Source organism: Sapajus apella, unplaced genomic scaffold, assembly GCF_009761245.1.
Source record: "Sapajus apella isolate SASKATOON/1434 unplaced genomic scaffold, GSC_monkey_1.0 scaffold11, whole genome shotgun sequence".
Classification (NCBI taxonomy): Eukaryota; Metazoa; Chordata; class Mammalia; order Primates; family Cebidae; genus Sapajus; species Sapajus apella.
The window spans coordinates 39744951-39763194 of record NW_022436951.1 but is presented as its reverse complement, the minus strand read 5'-3'; the positions used below and the strand labels follow the sequence as shown (position 1 = coordinate 39763194).

General features: G+C 53.4%; 2 protein-coding genes across 3 annotated transcripts; one reads left to right on the top strand and one right to left on the bottom strand.

Moving 5' to 3' along the window:
* Nucleotides 1-1799: 1799 nt before the first annotated feature.
* IRX2 (iroquois homeobox 2) lies at nucleotides 1800-7578 on the bottom strand. 2 transcript variants are annotated; one of them, XM_032279141.1, is made up of 5 exons: nucleotides 7071-7578; nucleotides 5293-5698; nucleotides 4286-4993; nucleotides 3498-3572; nucleotides 1800-2686 (listed from the first exon to the last, which is right to left on the bottom strand). In XM_032279141.1, the coding sequence occupies exons 1-4, from the start codon at nucleotides 7317-7319 to the stop codon at nucleotides 3520-3522; spliced, it is 1416 nt and encodes a 471-aa protein (XP_032135032.1). In that variant the 5' UTR covers nucleotides 7320-7578; the 3' UTR covers nucleotides 1800-2686; nucleotides 3498-3519. The 2 variants fall into 2 exon arrangements, with proteins under 2 accessions (XP_032135032.1, XP_032135031.1); XM_032279140.1 differs by having other exon boundaries at nucleotides 1809-2752.
* Nucleotides 7318-11256, top strand: LOC116552199 (translation initiation factor IF-2-like). The gene is made up of 6 exons (XM_032278839.1): nucleotides 7318-7344; nucleotides 7823-7964; nucleotides 8134-8372; nucleotides 9170-9269; nucleotides 10486-10639; nucleotides 10889-11256. Exons 1-6 carry the CDS (start codon nucleotides 7318-7320, stop codon nucleotides 11208-11210), a joined length of 984 nt encoding a protein of 327 aa, XP_032134730.1. The 3' UTR covers nucleotides 11211-11256.
* Nucleotides 11257-18244: the final 6988 nt, after the last annotated feature.

Genomic DNA, 18244 nt, shown 5'->3' with positions numbered 1-18244 from the left:
CCAGTTCTCACCAATTGAAATGTGCATGTCCTCCCAGAGAATGGAGTCTCGTGTGCGTGTGCGCGTGTGTGTGTGTCTGTGTGTCTGTGTGTTCAAAGGAAACAGGGATCGCATGTTCAGGTAAAACAATCTTCCCTGGTCCAAAGCTTTTACTCGTGCTTCAATTCTGAGCATAAGCACAAAGGTCAATTTTTGCTCGGGTTTTCTACTCCCACACTTAAGAAATGTATTGCCTTAAATGTTGTATCTTCATTAGATTGGATGATATTTAGTGTTTGTTTTGTTAAATATTGTTAACTTTCATACTTTCCACTGAAGTCTTCAAATTACTCTAGTTATAACATTACGTATAGCAGAGACATTGCTGCCATGTACAATTTATTTCCTGCTGATCTAGGAAACATGGCTAATAGTAATAAAAGTAAATGACGTAAGACCTTCAGGCCACAATCTAAAATGCTTCCTGAAGGGAAAATCATTATCTCTACGGTAAATCTATGAAGGATTTATTTCTAAAACCAAAAGAAGCAAATCTACTCAACCCCCCTTTTACCTCCCCAGACTTCAGATTTGTTTGTTTCCAGATACACTGCCACAGAGTGGCAAACCTTCCCATGTGAAGAAAATCTTCCCTCCTGCCAATAGATAGCTCAGCTCCAAACATGTCCGTATCTATTACTAGGAGAGGCAGAGAAGATAGAAAAATAGTTCTCCACCCCAGAGATTTACTCTATGTCTGACCTCCAAATGCTTAAGTATTTAAAACCAACAAAATGCATAAGAAATAACAGAAAACAGAAACCTGGTTCTGCCCCACTTCCCCACAGTCAAACCACAATCACTCCTCCCCATCCGCATGGCTCAGTGTCCAGTTAACAGTCCCCTGGCTTGGCCTCAAGTATCTAAGATTACTTTCAAATACCCTTTCTAACAAGACCTCAGCAAGAGGCCACTAATTTCTATGGCACAAAAAGCCACTAGAGAGAGATCCGTTTGTCAATATCAACTGGTCCAGCAATTTCCCATCCTCAGACACATTGGCCTATAGGAGCTGGCAGATGTTTAGACAAGATTTTATAAATTGTTCAATATCAGCCCATAATGAACCCCAACTGACCATTCCAAAGCAGCTAAAAGCATCCCAGACCTCCCCTGCTGGGATCCAATAATGCTCTCATGCTGCAACATTATTAATCACGGAATAAAATAGATGAACCTCTTGAAAAATAAGTGTATGATTGATTAAAGGGCAATCTAAGAAGCTATTATTCTTGTTTTATAACCCTAAGTTATATTCACTCAATTTATCTTTCGAGAGGAAATAAATGATGGTTCATTTCTTTTCTGAAATTATATTATATGGATATCCATATAATTTTGCTGAAAATTAAAGTGACAGGCTTGCTACTTTTATGATACCAATCAAAGGGGATCTGTTACTTGACTACACATTTTAGACTTGTCCTATAATTAGAAAGTGAGTAACACCATAAAGAGGCAGTAGTCTAAGGTTGTTTAAATGTTTCTTTTCCCCAGGGTAAGAGTAAAAGCTACTGAAAGGAAAGTTAAGTCCCTCCCCCAGATCTTCACTCTGGGTTTAATGTGCATTATAGGAAAAGGAGAGTTAAGAAATCCTTCCATAAATCTGAATAATTAGGCCAATTTGGATAACTCCAGCTTTAAAACAACAATTATTTCTATCCGTAATTTATTGGTGGGGGGTATGATTCTCCATTATCAATATTATTCTCCAGTTTGGTTTATGAGGAGGTTCAAGAAGCCAGCATCAGAAATGAATATAAAATGCATAGGATGTCAGATCATTTTATTTTGCCAAGTTTTAAAAATTTACACTAACAAGTAATTAGCATACTCAGGGCACAAAAATCTTATCTTTTTCCAATACATTTATAAAAATCATCTAGCGCCACATCTTTCTCCCGATTGTGTACTTCTCTTCCATCTGCCTTTTTTTTTTTTTTTTTTTTTTTTTTTCTTTCAATGATCAGGAGAGAAAGGAGAGTTATTTCACACAGCTTTTCCTTAAAAAGGCGAGGTCAGATCACCTGGAGATTATCACTAGGGTTCCACCCCAAATCATTCTTCTAAGAAAAATCAGCCCCAAACACCATAGTATTGTAGACTAGTCTGTTTTTATTTACAATTTAAGATATAAATTAGTAAAGAATTCGTGTTAAACAACCAACAAAGATTGTATAACCAGCAATGTTCAAATAAAAACCAGGCAGAATTTATTTACAAAAAGTTTAGATTCCATTGCAATACAACTTGCATAAATTACTAGAAGCTTTATATCATTATAAAAATAAATATCAAATTTGTTTCCACTTCTGAAGTACTCAAGTTCTTCAATCACGTTTTATTTCTACTGTGTACATCTTTTACAAATAAACTTTACAGTAAATCCTATCACACCTATAGAATATATACCGTGGCAATGAAGTGATCAATTCAATATATCCTGAGAAATACAGATTGTTTTCAAAAGTCACACATACATCGGGGAAGCTATACTATGCCAACAAATTCACATATGTCCAAAATAGTCTGTTCCGACTGTTAGAGTCTGTGGGTTGATAGTGCTGTGTGGATCCTTCTCTTTTACAGTGGCACAAGATGTGGTCTGGATTTAGACATCTGTTTGTTGTATCTGTAAATTTATGAGCTTGGGAAGAGAGAATGGCCTGCTGACTTTTTTTTTTTTTTTTTTCAAAGCAATTGTGACACCTACCTGTGGACCAAGGAAAAAACTAAATGATCCCCCATCTTTCAGTTCCACACCAACACCATTATAAAAATGAGTTGATCTGAAGTGGTTTCACCTCTTTCTTATCTTCAAGATCTATGATTGGTAAATCTGACTCCTTGCAAAGCAACCTACGTTTTGAGATACTGTTGTCAGCCCCGGGAGAATTTCAGAGCCCTGTCCATTGGGCATGGGTGGAGGGCAGGCTGGGCAGGGCTCATAAAAGACTAGGACGCCTTGTGTCTCTTCAGTCTTATTTTGCAAACATCACCAATAAAGGTTTCTGCTACTCCAAGTTTTGGTAGCCCAAGCTCATCAAAGCATGTGTCTATTATGTGTCTAGCATAGTAAATATGGCTCTAAACTGCATACAAGTGCCCAGATTTTAATAATCTATTTTTTCAAAAGAAAACAACAGTAGTGTGTTTTATATATATATATATATATACATGTACTATACATATACATATATATATTACACACGTTGTACACACATACACACACACACACATATTTTTTCCTTCCCTAGGTAAATAAGTGACAGAACTTGTGCCGAAAGAAGGGAATCTATACAACAGAAAAAAATAGTTTTCCCCTTAAGGAAAGAAAAGACTGGACAAGATTGAAATGCTGTCTTCCAACCCCATGACCACAAGCAAGAGAAACACATTAAGCAACTTGGTGCTGGGAGGCTCCAGAGGGCCTGGAAAGCACCAGGGTGCCCACTTACTTGCATTGCTGTGCTCCGCCTTCTATAGGTAGGGCTGGACGCCCCCGCCAACCGCCGTGCAGCCCTCGCTGGCATCTGTCAGGGGAGTGGGCAGTTAGTCAGAACCGACCCCACAGCCTCCTGGCTGCGCAGACCACGGACCCACCATCCTCCACTCCCAGGCAAACAGCGGTTTGGGAAACCGACTGCCTCCAGGGCCGCCAGCGGAGACGACTTTTGGTGATGTTTCCTAGCTCCTAACTTTCCCCCTTGAACTTCTCTTTCAGGTAGCCTCACCTAGGAGCAACAGAGTCCATATAGAACAGGGGAAAAAAACAAAAACGTTTTCTTTCCGGAACAAAAACGTTTCTGATTTTCTCTTTTGAAAACAAAACGCCTTTGAGGATAACTGAAACGTTCTGTTTGCTTCTAGCCAACTGCAGAAAAGCGGATTCAACTGTGATTCCTTAACAAACAAGACACCCAAACACACCCGGCTTAGACTCAGTCATTAGGGCGACACGCTGTCATTTGCATTTCGCGGAAACTGACAGCTACGATAATAACAGTTAAAATAACAGTAAATTAAGTAAAAACAAACAATAGCAGGGCACGTCTAAAAGGAGGCCCCCACCTTCCCTGGATTCCTTCTCGCCCTCGGCCCTCACTCTGCTAATTCTGGGTCCCGAGGGCGGCCCCCTGGGTGTTCTTCCCGAACCCTCCACCGGGTCTACCGGGCGCTCCGCCTCCCCGGGGCTGGGGCCGGCTCTCCCTCCCTTCCCGGGCGCCTCCTGCCGCGGGCTGCCTACCTTTCTTGGGCTCGTAGCCGCCGCCCGGGGGCCGGTAGTGGGACTCGAGCGGGTGCGCGCCCGCCTTGCCCGCGTCGCTGGCCGCCTTGGGCGCGCAGTGCAACGCCTCGCTGGGGGCTGCGGTCGCAGAGTTGTAGCGCAGGAGGCCCTGGCCCTGCAGCGCCGCGTTCAAGTTCCCGTAGTTTGTGTAGTTGCCGTAGAAGGGCGACGTGTAGTAGAGCGGGCGGCCCAGCAGCGGCGAGGCGGGGTAGGGCGAGCCTCCCGGCGGTGCCCCGGACGAGGCCGGCGCGGCGGCTGCGGGCATCCCCGGCGGCGCGCAGCCCGGGCCCAGGCTGGGCTGCTTGAGGTCCGACGTGGCGATCTCGGCCAGTGACCAGAGCTTGGGCTTGCTGGCGGGGGGCGGCGCGCCCGGAGACGTCCGGCTGCCCAGGGGCGTCTTGCCGCCACCGCGGGGCGCGGCCTCTGGCGGGGGGCTCAGCAGCGGCGCCTCCAAGCCGGTCAGCGGCGACGAGGTCACGGGCTTGGGCGGCGCCAGGCCCCGCTCACCCTCCTCCTCGTCGTCCTCCTCGTCCTCCAGGTCGTCGTACTTGTCCTTACACTCCGAGCCCGATTCGCACAGGGGGTCCCCGGCGCGGCACGGAAGCTTCTCCCCGTCCGACTCGGCTGAGCACGAGTGATCCGTGAGCGAGTCGACGTGCAGGCTGATCCCTGCGGGGGCGCGGGCACGGTCGGGGGCACGCGGGGACGGCGCAGGCCCTGAACCCTCCCGCCCCCTGTCCTGCGGCACAGGGCCCTCCCCACGCCACCCCTCACCCCGCCCCTGCCCGGCCACGGGAGACGTGGAGCCTGACCTCCGCAGGAAGAAGGGCCCAAGGAATGGCTCGCTCAGATCCCGCTGACCCCGGAGCGACGTGGGGCGGCCGGGGCTCTGGCCCGGACCTGGGGCACCCGACGGGCAGAGTCCGCCCGCCCCGCCTGGAAAGAAAGCGCCCCTAGACTTTGCTCACCTTCGTCCTCCGCCGAGGTCTCGGTGCCCTCCTGCGCCTTGTCGGGACTCTCGTCCTTGCTTCTGGCCGCGTCGCCCTCGTCCTCGTCCTCATCCTCGCTTTTGTTTCTCGGGGCCCAGGTCATCTTGTTCTCCTTCTTGAGGCGCCGACGAGCATTGGCGAACCAGGTGGAGACCTGTGTGAGGGTCATCTTGGTGATGATGGCCAGCATGATCTTCTCGCCTTTGGTGGGGTAGGGGTTCTTGCGGTGCTCGTTGAGCCAGGCCTTGAGCGTGGCCGTGGCATCCCGCGTGGCGTTCTTGCGGTACGCGGGGTCGTTGAGCTGGTACGGGTAGGCCGCGCTGCTGTACGGGTGGTAGCTGATGGCGCCAGTCATGCCGGTGGTGTGCGCGTCGTAGGGTGCGCCCTGGAACCAACAACAGTCTGTGAGTGGGGTGTGCGGACACTCTGCGGGCAACCAGCCTCAGGATGCCACCTTTCCAACCGCCCAACAGCTGCCGTTCCCCCACGAGTTTCTGGCTCTGGGGCTGCTTCCCTCGGCAAGAGTAGGAAAAACGCAGCGTGATTCGGGAATGGTTGGTCATCACAGAAAGTACCGCAATTTTATTCTCGAATTTTTGAACCATGCCACTTTCCTAAAATGACCCATCTTCCCTTAAGCGTTCCAGAGCCGCGCGTGGCGATGTACACAAACCCTCGCACGTGCGCGCACACAGGCCCACAGGTAGCTCCTTGATATCTAAATTTCTGCCGGGGCTTGGAGAGCCGCTGCCTCCCCCGACTCACTCTTCCCCGCCCTTATATGGTTAAAAAAGCACCCCAGAGCCCCCACTTCACTATTCACTGCTCTAAAGCTGGGCAAATCCAATTTGCAACTCAGAAGCCAGTCACCGTTTCAAATTCTTCACAGACGCCGTAATTAGCATTTTAATTCATCCTTTAACGTTTAAATTCGAGACAGTTGCAGCCTTCTCCAAGGCCCCAGCCTCTCGGTCGCTGCCCAGGAATTCCGCCCAGGACCGGCAGTGGCGACAACCCCGTAATGGCCTCAACAGCCCGCAACGTGCTTCGCCGCGGCCGGGCACCGGCCCAGCTCAGGAACCCAGGGGCTCGCGGGCTGCCCCCCGGTCGCCGGAGCTGTAGCTGCGCTTGGTGCACGGAGAACTCGGGCGGCCGGGACGCCGGCAGGGCCATGCTCGGTTTTTGAAAGCGTGGACTGCGGGACAGGTTAAGGCCGAAACCCCGGCGCCTCGGGCCGGACTCGCGAGCCGCAGCTGGAGGCTCGGCTCCCTGGCCCAACTCGGTGACCCCTGCCGCCCCGAGCCTCGCTAGTGAACCCTAACTGCCCGGCCGTCGGCCCAGAGGCCGCAGTGGCGCGGACCCTCGCGGTCCACACCAATGCGGGCGAGCACACGGCTCGTTCCCAACGCCTCCCCGGGCTGCGGTGCGCGAACCAGGGACAAACCGCGCCAGACCCCGGCCCCCAGCGGAGACGCACTTCCCAAGATCTCAGAGAAAATGAGCCGGCGAGCCGAAGGGACGAGCAGCCGGGGCGCGGGTCCTGGCCCGGCTCGGGGACATCCCCGCCGGCCGCGCCCTCCACCACCCGGGGCCCGGTTCAGCCTGTGGGGCGGCAGACCGAGCGGGCGACTCCGAAGCCGCTGCCCGCTCCACATTTCCCGCGGCCTCCGCCCGCCGAACCCCGGCCCCGCTCCGCCCGCTCCCCGGGTCCGGGTCCGCACACTCCGGAGTCCCCCGTCCCTCCCGCGCCCTGTTACCATGTAGGACGGGAAGCCCGCGGCGGCGGCGGCAGCGTCGGCCGAGTACTGCAGGGGGGTGCCGAAGCCGGTGGCCGCCTGCGCGGTGAAGGCCGCCGAGCCCGGGTAGGGGCTGAACGCGGAGCCCGAAGCCGAGCGCGCCAGCTCCTCGCTGCGCGGCGCTGCAAGAGCCGATGCGCCGTAGGCCGGGCAGGAGTAGAGCGCCAGCGAGCCGGGCGCCTGGTACAGGTAGCCCTGCGGGTAGGACATGGTGGGCGCGGGGCGCCGGGCCCGCGTCACGCCAAGCAGCGGGCAGGGCGCGCGGCGCCCTCCATCCACGCCCGGCTGGGGCGCGGCGCAGCGGCGGGCACCCGGACGGCGGGCCGAAGCAGGCCGGCCCGGGCACTAGCCTGGGCGGCCCGCGGGCCGGGGTGGCGGCGGGGCAGCGGCGGCGGCGGCGGCAGCGCGGAGCCGGTGGGCGCAGCCGCGCGCCAGGCCGGCGGTCGGGGTTTGGGGGAGTCTGGACTCGGGAGTGAGGAGTTGAGGAAGGAGCGCTCGAGTTTCCGAGGGACATTGGAACGCGGAGCTGTCCGTCACGCGCTCATCTGCATATTCGGGGGCCCGCCCCTCCCCTGCTCCGCCCGCTCCAGCCTTCGGGCCGCGGCCGGGGGAGGGGCAGAGAGCGGGGAGGGAGGCGGGGGAGGGCGGAGGAGACAGAGGCGGGCGGCGGGAGGGACCGGCAGGCTTTTGTGGCGCAGCCGCCTCTCTGGCAGCTCCGGCCCCAGCCCGCGGCTCGCGGCCGTGCAGCCCGGCCCGGCCGCTCTGCGTCCACCGGCGACCACCCCACCCACTCCCACGCCCTCGGAGCCACGTCCCCTACCCCTCTCCGGCCGGCTTCTAAGGTCCCAGGCCACGGTCTCCGCCGCCTCCCGGCCCCCGCCCCTTCCAGCCACTACCCCGCCCCCCACCCCCTGTCGACCCTCTCGGACCGGACAGAGGCCGCCCGCGGTGGGGCCAGGCCGGGTCCACTTGGGGGATTCACTGCCTGCCCCTCTGTGCACCTGGAGGAGGCCGGACCACTAAGTCCAGTCCGGAAGTCGTAGGGAAGTGGGGAGGTCAGGACGGTGGCGCCCGCGGCTTGGGTCCTCCTTGGGGCGGTGTGCGCGCGGCTTTCTCTTCCACCGTCCTGGACCTGCTCTGACTCCCGGCCCGAGGCTCCCCGCGTGGCCTCGCGTCTGGTCGCCGGCCCCTCGCGGCTCGCTCCGCCCAGCATGGACCCGGATCCGGGGCGCCTCAGTGGCAATCTGCCAGGAGGGCCGTAAGGTGAGATTTCTGCCCCTAAATTCGCAGCGCAAACCCCGGGGCCCTGAACCTTACGACTTTCCACTGTTGGGAACGCCGCCAGGGCTTCGCCTAAGAAGACGCGGTCCCCTAAAGAATTTTATTTTATTTCGTTTTTCTAAGTTGACTCCTCTTTCTGATTTGTGTTGTCAAAACACTGGGGGGATGATTGTTACTGGACAAACCGCCTCTGGCAAGACCTGAAGCTTCCCCGACACCTCGGGAACGGATAGGAGCTCAGGCTGGCGCCGCCAGTGGGCATCACAGGCAGCTTAGGTGTGGCGGGGGTTGGGGCGGGTGCCTAGTGGGGCTCAAAGGCCAGGCGGTTGGCGAGGGTCCCTAGGACCCCAGCTCCCTAGAGCCCGCTCCCCATCACGCCTCCCCACCCCTGTTCCACTCGGGGGTGGCCGCAGAGGGTGTCTGGCTGCCCAGTCCGAATGGTGACCTGTGGGGGGCGCTCAGGGGGATGTGAAAGTATCAGGTGTCTGCTGGCCCGTTGGGAGCACCCACTCAACAGGTGCCTCTACCCTTGGAAGGGATGGGTGCGGTGGAGGAGAGAGAGGGCCGTGGCCTGGGGCGGGCCTCAGCGAGGGCCTGCAGTCGACTCCTGCACCCCCGCTAGCCCCGCAACCTGCGGAGCGGCCTCTGTAATCTCAGGACGCCGCGCTTGGTTCGGCCTCCCGGTGGTGCAGCTACAGCGGCGCCGGGGAAGCGGAGCTCGGGTTGCCAGCCTGGTCCCGGGCTCAAGAGAAACATGGCATCAGGCTGTCTTTCCCCAGGTGCAAGGGAACCAGTTACAAATAGCAGTGCTGGACTTGAGGAGGGCTCCTCCTGAACTGGAAGGCAAGCAGGAGGACGCTCCCCCGGGGCTCGGTCCAGGCACGTTACCCTTCCAGTCAGGAGCTGCGGAGCCACTCGCCCCCTACCAGTTATCCGACCCACCCCTCCGTCCACACCGCTCCCCCTCCACTCTTCCTACAAACCACACCCGTCCTCCACGCCCCCTTTCCATGGCATCTCAACACACACACACACACACACACACACACACACACACACACACACGACCACCGCTCCCCCACCCACAGACACCCCGCTTCACACAGGCCAGGGTTCCTACAACGACCCAGCAGGCGGTTTCAACCTTGCCGCGGTTCCACGTGGGACATCCTAATTCAGTTCAGGGCAGAGATTTTTAATTAATTACAATAGAGTTGAAAAACAGAAAGAGAAAAAGCAGCTGACTTGGGCAAGCCGGCGACAATCTGCGGCAGTTTTTGCGCTTCCTGGGAGGGAATTCCTCCAGGAAGAGGGGTCAATGAGAGTCCACATGCTGGATAGAAAACACGGACACTGACTGATCAGATGGCAGCCGTTTTGGTTCCCTTCCGATCAGATCAGTTTAAGTGAAAAAAATCGGGTGTAATTTTGATCACCAGGGAGGACAGGCCTGGAGTATTTCCATTTCTAAAGCGCGTTCCCGCTGTGGTTTCATTAGCATTTGGGGCTCATCTTCCCTCCCCTCCCTTGACCCCCCTGGGCCTGACCTCTGCCAGGGGCAGAAGAGAAAACAGCCAGTTATTACAAAAACATCCTCGGTTTGGAGCTGGAGTGTCTGCTCTGGATACAGTCGATTCTGACATCAATTAAATATATAATCAGACACGTGCAGTGGCTGGGAGGGCATCCCCTCACACAGGGTGCATCTCCAGAAACGCAGCCTGCCCTTCCCTGATCCTTAGCTCAGTGCTGGGAGTTTGAAGATGGCCTCTTCCCGTCCATGTGTATTTTCCCCCCAGCAATTATACTCCTCCACTAAAATCTAAATTTTCCATACCGCTGCTGCCTGTTACTAATAAAAACCGTCTACCTTGCACTATTAAACAGTCGACTCTTACTACATGCCGTTTTTATTGGTAGTGACTGTAGCAAATTAAAATGCCTACGCAGAGACATTAAAAAACTCGTCATTGTTATTGGAATATATAAACTCCATTTGGCTTTAAATCTCCCTGATTTTAAAGAAAAAAAAAATCTCTTCCTTTTCTTAAGTTAAAGTTGGCTTGGTCGTCCAAAAAAAAAAAAAATCAATCCCGAGAAAACCTGCTGCCAGTGTGGAGTCTTGGCGGGGCGGTCCCGGCGAGGCCGCCTGCGAGGGTGGCTGGCTCAGCCCGGACTGGGTCTCCTGGCCACGCGGGCCGCAAGGCCGCAGCTCCCAGAGAGGAGGGCCCGGGCTGTTTTGCTCAAGGGCAAGTGGGGTGCTCAGGCCTGTGGGGTCGCTGGGGAGGGTCTGGCACTTGGTTCCTGCAGCTTTTGAGAGGGAATGAGCAGGCACGCAGGGGAAACCGAGTAACTGCTTTGAAAACGCGACTTCTGGCCTCAGTGACCCAGGCCCTGGTAGTTTCAGGTTCCCGGCGGGTCCTGCCCCCTTCCCCAGGTGTGCTCTAGAGGGTGGGGAAAAGTTAACAGTGCTCTATTTTTCTTTCTTTTCCCTGCAGCAGCCAAAGAATTCAGAGCAAGTCCACGTGGACATGCAGGTCTCCGCGAGCGAGGATTTCCTGCGAGGCTGATCGCGAGGAAGTGCCGGCCCAGAGGCTCGGGCGCGGTGTCTCCCCGGGAACGCGGCCGGCTGAGAAGGCCGGGGCGCTCGCCAGGAGCGGGGACGTCCTCGGTGTCGCGGGGACGGAAGGAGGCGGCGCAGGCCCGGAGACGTGCGCGCGGGCGGCGAGAGGGCGCTGTGGCCCGTGCCTGCCGGCCGGAGTCCCACCAGCGGTGGGCGCGACCCACCTCCTCCCACGGCGGCTTAATTCGGGAAACTAGAAGAAAACACATCAAGGCGTTTCAGTAAACCCTAAGCGGCTCCGGATCCTTTCTCGTGGTGGTTCCTTATGAGCTCTGGTGTTGGGGGGCGGGGGGCGGGAAACAGTTACCATTCTGGGATGTGTCCAAGTTTTTTGGAAATTAACATTAAATAGACACATTTTATGTGGGTTTCCTTGAATGAAGTAACATTTGAAATACAAGTAGTTTCACTGTATCAAATCACATGGCTACCGTATTTACAGTCTCCGGCCCTCCCGCTCCAGGGCTCCCCGCGTGTTTGCGGAGAGACAGAGTGAGGCAGATACAGGGGCCCGGGGACTCGAGAAGCTTGGCTAAGCATTTTTTATTTTCTTTGAAAACAAATACATTGTTATAAATTGAATAAAATTTAAGTCAACATGGAACGCACATGTCCTTCAAACGTCGTTTACGGGTCTAGTACTCTGTGAATCGGTGGGACTGGATTTCACGCGCAACCGGCATTTCTAGGCTTTCAAAGATGCTTCTGACGCCTAAATGTTCTCCTGGAAGACACTCTTGCAGAGGAGCATCCGTGGTAGACTGAGGGGTCCCCGCAGCCCCAGTCCTGACAGAATGTGCGAGGCCTCTCAAGGTTTTCAAATGGGCCCGCAAGGCCTCGGAGATCCCCGGTAGCCACGAGGGCCGCACTTCAGGGACTCCGGACGGAGGCCACTGAGGGCTGTGATGGCTGGGAGGGCCCCGCTCCGGGTGCTCCGAGCGCCTGAATACCGGACCCTACGCCAGCGTGCCCTTTTCTTTTTCTTTCTTTCCTTTTTTTCGTCCCTCCCTCCCTTCCTCCCTTCATCTCCTTCCTTCCTCCCTCCCTCTCTCCTTCCTTTCTTCCCTCCCTCCCTCCTTCCCTCCTTCCCTCCTTCCCTCCTTCCTTTCTTCCCTCCCTCCCTCCTTCCCTCCTTCCCTCCTTCCCTCCTTCCCTCCTTCCCTCCTTCCCTCCTTCCCTCCTTCCCTCCTTCCCTCCTTCCTTCCTTCCTTCCTTCCTTCCTTCCTTCCTTCCTCTTTCTTTTTCTCATTCTAGGACCTTATATTCGGCTAACCAGCTCTTGCTTACTTAACTGCCCTGTTTTTAGCTCCCGGTTTCTGCGAGCTCTCAGCACGGCTAACTCGTCCCTCCTGGCTTCCTTCAGTGCTCCGCAAAACTTGCCCTCCTCCCACAGACGCCCCGCCTCCGACGTGCTTCCTGAAGCTTCTCTCCCGCGCAGGGGTCCCGACTGTCCAGAATTCTCCAGCCTCTCGCCGACTCCGTCTCTATCCTCCTCTGCTTCTCTCTGTCCTCGCGCTGGCTTCGCCCTCTTCTCTCCTCCTCCTTCCCACCCGCCCCGCCCCCTCCCGCTCGTCCCTCTCCTCGCCTGGGTCTGCAGCCCCTCGTGGCCAGGCGTCCGCCGCGGCTCCAGGCCCAGGTCCCGCCACGCTGGGCCGCTCGTGGGCTGCTCTCACCCAGCGATCCCTGGAAACAGCGCGTCCCGCCAGCTGCGGCTCCGGCCCGGGAGGGAGCGCGGCTCCGGGACCTGCAGCGCCTGGAGATCCAGGAAACCGCGTTCCTTGGCAATGGACAGTCCTGAGATCCTTGAAGGGATCGCAGTGGAAGGAGACCCGCTTCAGAATCAGCAACGACCTGGCCGCCTCAGTTCCTCAACAGGAGACGGTTCGAAGCTGAAACGTTTGAAACTCCGCCGCCGTGTCACCTTTGCACACACAGGCCCAGGTCCGCAAGAAACGCAGGCACGCGCGCACTGGCGCTTGCCAGAGAGGTCGGCGCGTCTCACTGCAGCTGTTCTGGTCAAGCGGAGTTGTCAGGATTTTGTTTTGTTTCTGTTTTGCCGTTTAACATTGTTTTACAAGACAGTCTTCAGCAGGACGTAGCTCCCTCAACCCTCCGTCCCTCCAACGGCTTCTCCGTGGCTTTGCAATCTGCTTTTTAAACACCAGAGCGCACCTCGGTGCTAGCCTCGGCTGGGCGCGGGGTGTGCGGGCGCCCGGGAGGCTTCGGAGAGCGAGGGGTCCACTCCATCCCGGCGTGAGCAGATGGGACTCCTCGCTCGTAAGAAACCACTGGAAAAAAGGAAATAATTCCTCGAGTGTTTTACAATTATTTTAATCAAACAGGCGAAGCTCTAAAGAGCGCTTGTCTTGAGGCCAGGTTGAATACCCTTTGCAAACTCTCAATTCGGCGTGTGCGCCCGAAACCATGAGCCCTAACCAGGGGCTCCGCAGCACGCGGTCCGGCAGGCGCCGAGCTCCTCCTTCCCACCCTTTAGGGCAGCCTTCTGCACCCCTGGGCTACATAGGCGGGGCGGGGAGGGTTGGCGTTTGCTTCCTTTGCTTTTATTTTTATTTTTCTAAATATGGCTGGGGATGCAGAAATTTTAAAAATGAATACATTTGAGTGTGCTAAAAGTCGAAACTTCTCTTGGACAGAACAGAAACCGCTGACCCCAATGGCGGAGGAGATACTTGCTGCACATGTAAATAACTGAGCCTGCTCTACAGCGCCAGGAGGCATCCTGGCTGCCAGTGGGTGAAAACGAAGCACCCAGCGGAATAAAGGGGCAGGGAGGGGGGCAGCCCTCCGCGCAGAGGCAGAGGAGATGGCTGAGAATGCGCACGTTCACTGGTTGTCTATCTCTAGACAACAGGAGATGCCACTTCTCATCCACTGATGACACCAGGCAAGGCCTAGAATGTGCACAGTAGAACTCTCTCCCTGCCGTGCAGCTGGAATTTCTATAGAGAAATTCTCGAGATTTTGGCCACATCTCAAAGAGCACAGAGGTGCTGGGGAGGTGGGGACGAGGCCGCCCTGGAGCACTGTTCGCAGGAGTGCAAAACTGAAAAACTCCTCCATGGCCACCACTCCAGGCCTGGATAAAGAATTCGGGGCATATTTCAAGGAACAGAATGTCCCTCTGGGCGAAAGGGGATGAAGTCGTTCTGCTTGTATCAACTTGAGTGCCTCCTGAAAGTGCAGCCGTGGGGGCGGGGATGCAAAAGGCTGCTGCTTACAATGGAATTTAGAAACAAACCAATATTTTGTGGTGTCCACAGGCGCGAGGGTGGGGGAGCTGCAGCGTCGCCACGGCACAAAAGTATCCCGCGTCTCCGGTCTCTTCAAAGAAGGAGAGTGGGCATGGGAGGAGGACTCAGGCTCTGTTAGTCATGTTTTATTTCTGAAAAATAGATCTGAATGAACTGTAGCAAATTGTTAACAACTCTTAACTTGGAATACTGATTACACGGGATTATATGACTCTACGTTTTCATCATGTGAAATATTTTATGCTTTGACCATTAAAATTAAAGCTTTTTATAAAAGTGTCATATCCACTGAAGTATAATGTGCTAATTTGGGATTGATTCATTTAAATAAAACAACTTCCTTCAAATATTTTATTTTTAATGTCTGTTTTCCCCTCTCAATTCCTCCACCTTTTTTAAAAGCCCAAACATGTTTTAGAATTGCTAGTTAATCTTAAAGGTTAACCTTAACTTGCATGCATGTCTGTGTGCCCGTGTCCTGAGCATCCTGCAGAGGCTGTCCCAGCCCTGGGCCTCCCTCCACTTCCTCTCCAAGTCCAGGGTCTGGCTCGCACTTTGTTTATGGTGGTGGTGGTGGGGAGGGGTGCTCTCTGGAACAAAGGACAAGGCCAGGTGTGCTGGGCACAGTGCGGCTGGGTGCCGTCACCAGCTCGCGCCTATGAGGAAAGATGTGCTTCTACATGTCATTTGACGTTTCCTCTCATTCCAGAGTGTCTGTGGCATAAAGAATATCGCCTGGAAAGGAGAAGCGAAGTAGGAGGCAGAGGGGAAGGCTGGCCTTTGGGGCTCGGCTGACCCTGGGTTCCTGGCAGGCCCTTTCGCCTTCCACATCTTCTCTTACTCTCAGGGTAGAACACAGGGCCTTCTGCTCTTTCAGAAACAATCAGTTCTGCCTAGTTCTCTTTACTGTGGCCGGAGAAGCTGGATCTTTGTGAATACAAATCTGCTGAGGGCCCCAGCAGAGTGGGAGGCCGTAGGGGCTGGCCTTGGTCAGCAGTTAGACGGTGATGTGTTTGGATGTGTGTTCCCTCCAAACCTCATACTGAAATGTGATCTCCAGTGTTAGAGGTGGGCCTTGTGGGAGGGATCGAGATCATAGATGCAAAGCCCTCAGGAACTGTTTGGCCCGCTGGGTACAGTAATGAGTGGTGATGAGCTCACAGGAGAGCTGGTTAAGGGACCTGGGACTCCTGCTTCTCTTCCTTGTTCCCACTCTCACCCTGTGACATGGACGATCCGCCATTGCCTTCTGCTGTGATTGGAAACTTCCGGAGGCCTCACCAGAAGCAGATGCTGGCACCACATTTCCTGTACAGCCTGAAAACCATGAGCCAAAATAAACGTCTTTTCTCTGTAAATTACCCAGTCTCAGGTAGTTCTTTATAACAATGCAAATGGACTGAGACACAAGGTCTGTATATTTTATTGTATTCCTCACTGTGCTCAGAACTGCACAGGGAGGAGGGTGCTGTTTTCTGGGAACCAACACAAGTCCAGCCCTCCCTTTGCTGACATGGCCGACCACCCTGTGGGGCCGACCACCCTGTGGGGTCGCTTCAGCCTGAGGTCTCTGCAGCTGGTCAGCAGGCAGAAGGTGACGAGTTTAGACCCCTTGCCTTTCTGCCTGCAGCCAGTTTTTCTGCCAGGCTGGCACTCTCCAGGTGGCTTCCTCCTGTAAGTTTCACATTTATTTCTCCCCTTAGGGGTCAGCACAGGCCCAGGACACTCCCAAGGCTCTGTGCCTGCGGGTACCAGAGCTACAGGTTCCCATTGGGATGGTTCTCCAACCTCAGCACAACCCCTGACTCCACTCCTGGCATGCTGGGGGCAGTAGACATTGATTAAACGAATGTATACGAGAAAGAATGAATGACTCACTCTTGGTTAAAGACATGGTGGGGTGAAGGAGAGAAGCAAGAATCACTGGAACACGTGCTCACAGGTCCCTGCCCCACCAAGAGCCGTCTCCAGACCTGACCTGGTGGGCCACCTGGGCTCTACCCAAGTCATCTAATGGTGCTCTTCAGCAGCACGGGCTCCCAAGGATAAAGCAAGAGCAGTTTTGGAGGTTAAATTTTAGGGTCCAGTAAATAGACATGTACATTTACAATAATATTTAGTCAGTAAAATAAATTCTTGCAATAACAATCAACCCCAAACCACGTGTCCCTTGAGAGCAACAGACGTGTATTTTTATTGTTCTATTCCAAAGGACCTCCACAGCTCCCAGCACATAGTAGGTGCTCAATACAGCTAGTTCGGGGACTGAATGAATGCATGTTGAAATTTGGGAAAAGTATATAAAAGCAAACTAACTTTAATGGTATTTTCAGCAAAAATAATAATAATAATAAAGAGTAGGAAAGAGTTATAGATATCTTATTTAAAAAGCAAATTACACCCCAGCAAGACTTTATAGACGTAGACAAGTTTATTCTAATATGTGTATGGAGAGACGTGGGCCTTAGAATAGCTAAAACAATTTGAAAAAGAAGAATCAGCTGAGAGAAATGAGCTCGCTCAATTTCAAGACTTTATATTGCTATAGTAATCCATACAGGGTGGTGCTGGTGGCGGGGTAACCCTGATCACTGGAACGGAACAGAAAACCCAGGTAGAGACCCACACAAACATGCTCCCTTTATTTTTGACAAAGGCACACATGCAATTCAATGGAGGAAAATTGGCCTTTGCAACAAATGGAGCTGGAGCAATTAAACACCCATTAAGAAAAAAAACAGTTCACTTTATGTAAAAATTAACCAAAAATGAGTCACAGACTTAAATGGAAAATGGAAAATTATAAAACTTGAGAAAAATAGGATAAAATCTTCAGAACCTAGGGCTAGGCAGAATTTTTAAATCAGGTACGGAAAGCACAATACACAGCCAGGCACAGTGGCTCACACCTGTAATCCCAGCACTTTGGGAGGCTGAGGCAGGAGGATCATGAGGCCAAGATATCAAGACCATCCTGGCCAACATGGTGAAACCCCGTCTCTACTAAAAATACAAAAATTAGCCGGGGGTGGTGGCGCGCGCCTGTAGTCCCAGCTACTCAGGAGGCTGAGGCAGGAGAGTCACTAGAACCAGGGAGGCGGAGGTTGCAGTGAGCTGAGATGGAGCCCCTGCACTCCAGCCTGGGCAGCAGAGCGAGATTCCATCTCGAAAAAATAAAAGCTCAATACATAAAAGCAAAATTTTGATTAACTGAACTTCATAAAAATGTAAAACTTTTGCTTTTTTTTTGTTAAGACAACAAAAAGATGTGTAAGAGATGGAGAGAAAATATTTGAAAACCACATATCTAATTCTGGACTCATATTTACAATATATGAATAAATATAGTGAAACACAGACTGAAAAACAGAAACACTAACCAATTAGAATTTAGGGGAAAATACACAAAAACACATTTCCTTTTTTTCAAAGAAAAAATACAGATGGCAAAAATAAAATGCATACAATTATTTCAATCTCTGTAATCATCAAGGAAATGCAAATTAAAATCACAGTGAGATCTATATGTCTATCAGAGCGGTGAAAATCTAAAAATAGTGACAATACAAAACACTGGTGAGAATGCAGAGAAACAGGTCACACATACGTCATTGGGGAGAGTATAAAATCTTACGTCCATTCTGGAAAGCAGTCTGGAAGCTTCTTATAAAACTGGAGATGCAACTACCATACCATCCAGCAATTGCCTTCATGGGTGTTGGTCCCAGAGACTCAGAAACTTACGTTCACACAGAGACCTGTATACCGACAGTGACCTGTATACCGACAGTGACAGCAGCGGGGTTTTTATTTTTTCTTCGAGGCTGAGTCTTGCTATGTCATCCAGGCTGGAGTGCAGTGGTGTGACCTCGGCTCACTGCAACCTCTGCCTCCCAGGTTCAGGTGATTTTCCTGTCTCATCCTCTCTAGTAGCCGGGACTATAGGCATGGGCCACCAC